This window comes from Sinocyclocheilus anshuiensis, unplaced genomic scaffold (assembly GCF_001515605.1).
Source record: "Sinocyclocheilus anshuiensis isolate Anshui unplaced genomic scaffold, SAMN03320099.WGS_v1.1 scaffold661, whole genome shotgun sequence".
Lineage (NCBI taxonomy): Eukaryota > Metazoa > Chordata > Actinopteri > Cypriniformes > Cyprinidae > Sinocyclocheilus > Sinocyclocheilus anshuiensis.
The window spans coordinates 108198-111691 of NW_015536491.1; the positions used below are offsets into that span (position 1 = coordinate 108198).

Consider the following 3494-nt stretch of genomic DNA (forward strand, 5'->3'; position numbering starts at 1 on the left):
AAAGGAAAATATATCTTTAATATTTCTTATTCATGTATATATATATATATATATATATATATATATATATACTAGATTTGTAATTAAATTACATTATTAAAATATATTAATATACATATAATATAAAAAAATTTATTTTAAGAAATTATATATATATAATGCATATTATGTTTATATCTATATTTATTATTTACAAATAAAAAAATTATATATATACACAGACAAACTTTTTAACAATTTAAATATATAAACTTATGTATCTATATCTATATCTACATATCTATAGATAGATAGATATAAGAACATATAGATATGCAGTGATTCAGTACATTATTTGTTGGCGTGTCTTGTCTCAGTTGTTCTCTCAGCCTCAACAGGCCGATTGTTAATAAGCGAATAATGACGCATGGTTATTCAGCTTTAATTGGCTAAGATCCCGTATTCCCCGAGAGGCAGAATCTGGCACGAGGCCACGGATCCTCAACGACCGCCGATGCTGGAAGAGTCTGTAGCACAGCAGCACCGGAGGAACAGACAGATGGCCGTAAAGCTCCCGCCAATCGGCTCTCTCAGGGATGGGACAGGCCAATACTGAAATCAAGCGAAAGGCTGGACGGAGAAATGTCACCGTATCAGAAACAGAGGATCTGTCCAATCCAGACGCAGCGGCGCAACCTTCAAAAGCTTCACCTTCGGCATTCGTGTCTGCCGCTCCTCATAACACAGCTACGCACGATTGATTGCTGGAGCTGAAGCAGAAGCATTGCTGCGCTGATTTGTTTCGCTGACCCTTGCTCTCCACACAAACAAAGGCACAATCGCATCTGAAGGACAGAACGAACTACAGCCATCAATGTGTGCAATATAGCAACAATACAGCCTGCAGGTCAACGCTCCAAACCGCCTGAAGCGGGTTCACGATCAATTAAAAACCGATCAATAATTACACAGCTGAACTGCAGCTGTTATATATTTTCATAAATATTCATGCATTTATTAAAGGCGATCACTGAACAGCTGCATGTGCTAAAATAATTTATTAGTAGAGCTGTAAAGCTATTAAATTGATGTGCTGATTAATTCATCTAATTATCATCAATTTGGGCTGAGAAATTACCCCTCAAAAGATCATTATTTTGTTAAATGAGAATTAATGTTTTTTATTTTGTAAAATTTGAATATTGAAATATGAAATTATTTTTTTATGGGAAGAAATATAAAACTAAAAGTGGCAGTAGGTGGCAGCGAGCCACCGTCTTAATGAGCGAGTTTTTGATTCATTCATTCAACCAATTCGTTCAAACTGCTGATTCATTCGGAAACAAAGCTGAAATGACTCTTCATGAATGAGTCACTGAATCACTGAATCAACTGAAATCCCTTTCTCTCCCACAAGCCTCCGAGTTGTTGTTCTTTAGGCTTCAAACTGAACTGGAAAAAGAAGAGAGTTCCGTTACCTGCGTCTCAGTCGTGTCGTCGCTGCAGTTCTCCTCGTGCATGCGGCTCTGTGGCGTGTTGAGCTGGCGTTCGTCCTCTCCGACAGAATCAGACATCTTCATCAGACACAGCGACCTGGAGCGCCGGCCGAGAGCCTGCAAGCTGGAACACATGTGGTTGCGACATCAACATATTTAGGAAAAAAGCACTAATAGAGAAAAGAAACATCTGATTCGGTTGCTTCTGAAGTGCATCATTAAACATGTAAATGTCTCACACAAGCTTTCGTGCTTTTTACGATTTATCTACAAACACACAGCTATGGACCCTTTTCTCAAGATTGTGAGGACGCGTTTAACAGTCATCAGCATCATAAATCCTCGAAAGCTTTATATAATTTAAATATATGTGGGTCAAAGACGAAAAAGGGTTTAAGCATAAAAACAATACTGTTTTAAAATGTTGTTGTTTTTCCAAAAAAAACAAAAACATTTATTAAAAAGTTTTCTGTTTCATGTAATTGTATTTTTGTTTTTCCGAGCAAAAAATAATTATGATACATTTCCCCCTGATTTACAGAAGATACCCAGTCAAATGTCATTCAGTGTAACAATCTCGTCAGGCATATTTACAACAAAAATCTATTTATGACATATTAAAAGACTAACTACTTTCACCCCAAATACTAATTAGTTGTAATTTTAAATTTTTTTAATTTGCCACTATCCTAGGTTTCACCCATTTGTCAGTAATATTTTTTTACTCATTTAAAAACCAATAAAATTTAATATGCTCCCTTATTCTTTTATATATTTTAATATGTACACGTCAGAATAAGCATGTTTGAATTTTTACATAAATATAAGTGTTACACTGAATGACAATGTAACATTATTTCAACCAAATTTTGACATTTTATTCTTCAAAAACGTATTTGAAACCTCAAAAGTAGACACTTTACTTACATTTAATGTGCTTTCTATGGACATAAAATCACTTTTGTAAATTTCTTTAGATGCGACATCTTACCGTCTTTGAACCATGTACATTTATAACTATTCTTTGTATTGTATCACCTTTGCATCAAATTACAAAAACACTAGTTAAGGCTAACACGAGAGTGTTTCTAATGCGGCGTCTATGGGAGGGATGGTAAATTTGACATCGTTCTCTCTTCTGACTGCCGTTATCAGTCTCTCATTTTTTTCCTTTTATTGAAAGTCATGAAACCACTATTGTGGAGTTTTTCTTTTCCTATTTGTGGTGCTCTCCCATTCACTGCTCCTGAAGTTAACCCAACTATGAGGACTTCTGCTGCTGAGAAACACGGAAATGTGAAAACGGTCCATTAGCTGCTGCACATCATCTTTCGTCAGTATGCTCTAAAAACTTATATAAAACTGCGTGACGTGGCCGAGTTCTCGAGGGAGACGCTATACATGAATGCTGTAACCCAAACCAATTAACCTCCAGCAATTATGAGCCGAGTGTCTCGCGCAAGAACCTGAACTAATGAGAATTACACCAATCTCAGACTTTCATTAACACGCAGAGTGAGATTTCTAACAGCGATCCTCCAGATGGTGGAGAAACCTGTGAACGCATTCGAGAGCCACGAGGAATAAAAACCTCAGAAACCAGCAGAAAGCTTTTTAAAACCTTCTCGCTGCACGCACACACACACACACACACACACACACACACACACACACAAGCTGACTTGTAGGATTTGTTTCATCACCTCTGACTTGCTGTGAAACAAACCTCATCCCACTGGAGGCACTCTAGTGTGAAATGAGCTCCAGCACTTGACAGCCTCACATTTGATGCTGGGAAACCAAGAGTTCATTTCACAGGACTATTTCTAATCATCTTTCACCTATCAACAAAATGTGTTAGTGAAAAAACTTCTATTAAATTTAAAATTCATTAAATATGAATTATTTGCATGTTTTGAGGAATTGCCTAGAAGCAACATTGTACACTTGTGAAATAATATTCTTTGTTTTCATTTAAGGCAAGACCCCACAGGTGAATAGAGTAAATGAAATAAATAA

The 3494-nt window shown here is 36.3% G+C and overlaps 1 protein-coding gene across 1 annotated transcript in view; it reads right to left on the reverse strand.

Moving 5' to 3' along the window:
* Positions 1-3494, reverse strand: part of LOC107685409 (R3H domain-containing protein 1-like) — a 38517-nt gene that overhangs the window by 30906 nt on the left and 4117 nt on the right. The window contains exon 3 of the mRNA XM_016481985.1: positions 1458-1599. Coding sequence (XP_016337471.1) covers positions 1458-1559 — 102 coding nt within the window. The 5' untranslated portion in view covers positions 1560-1599. The remainder of the gene's footprint in view (positions 1-1457; positions 1600-3494) is intronic.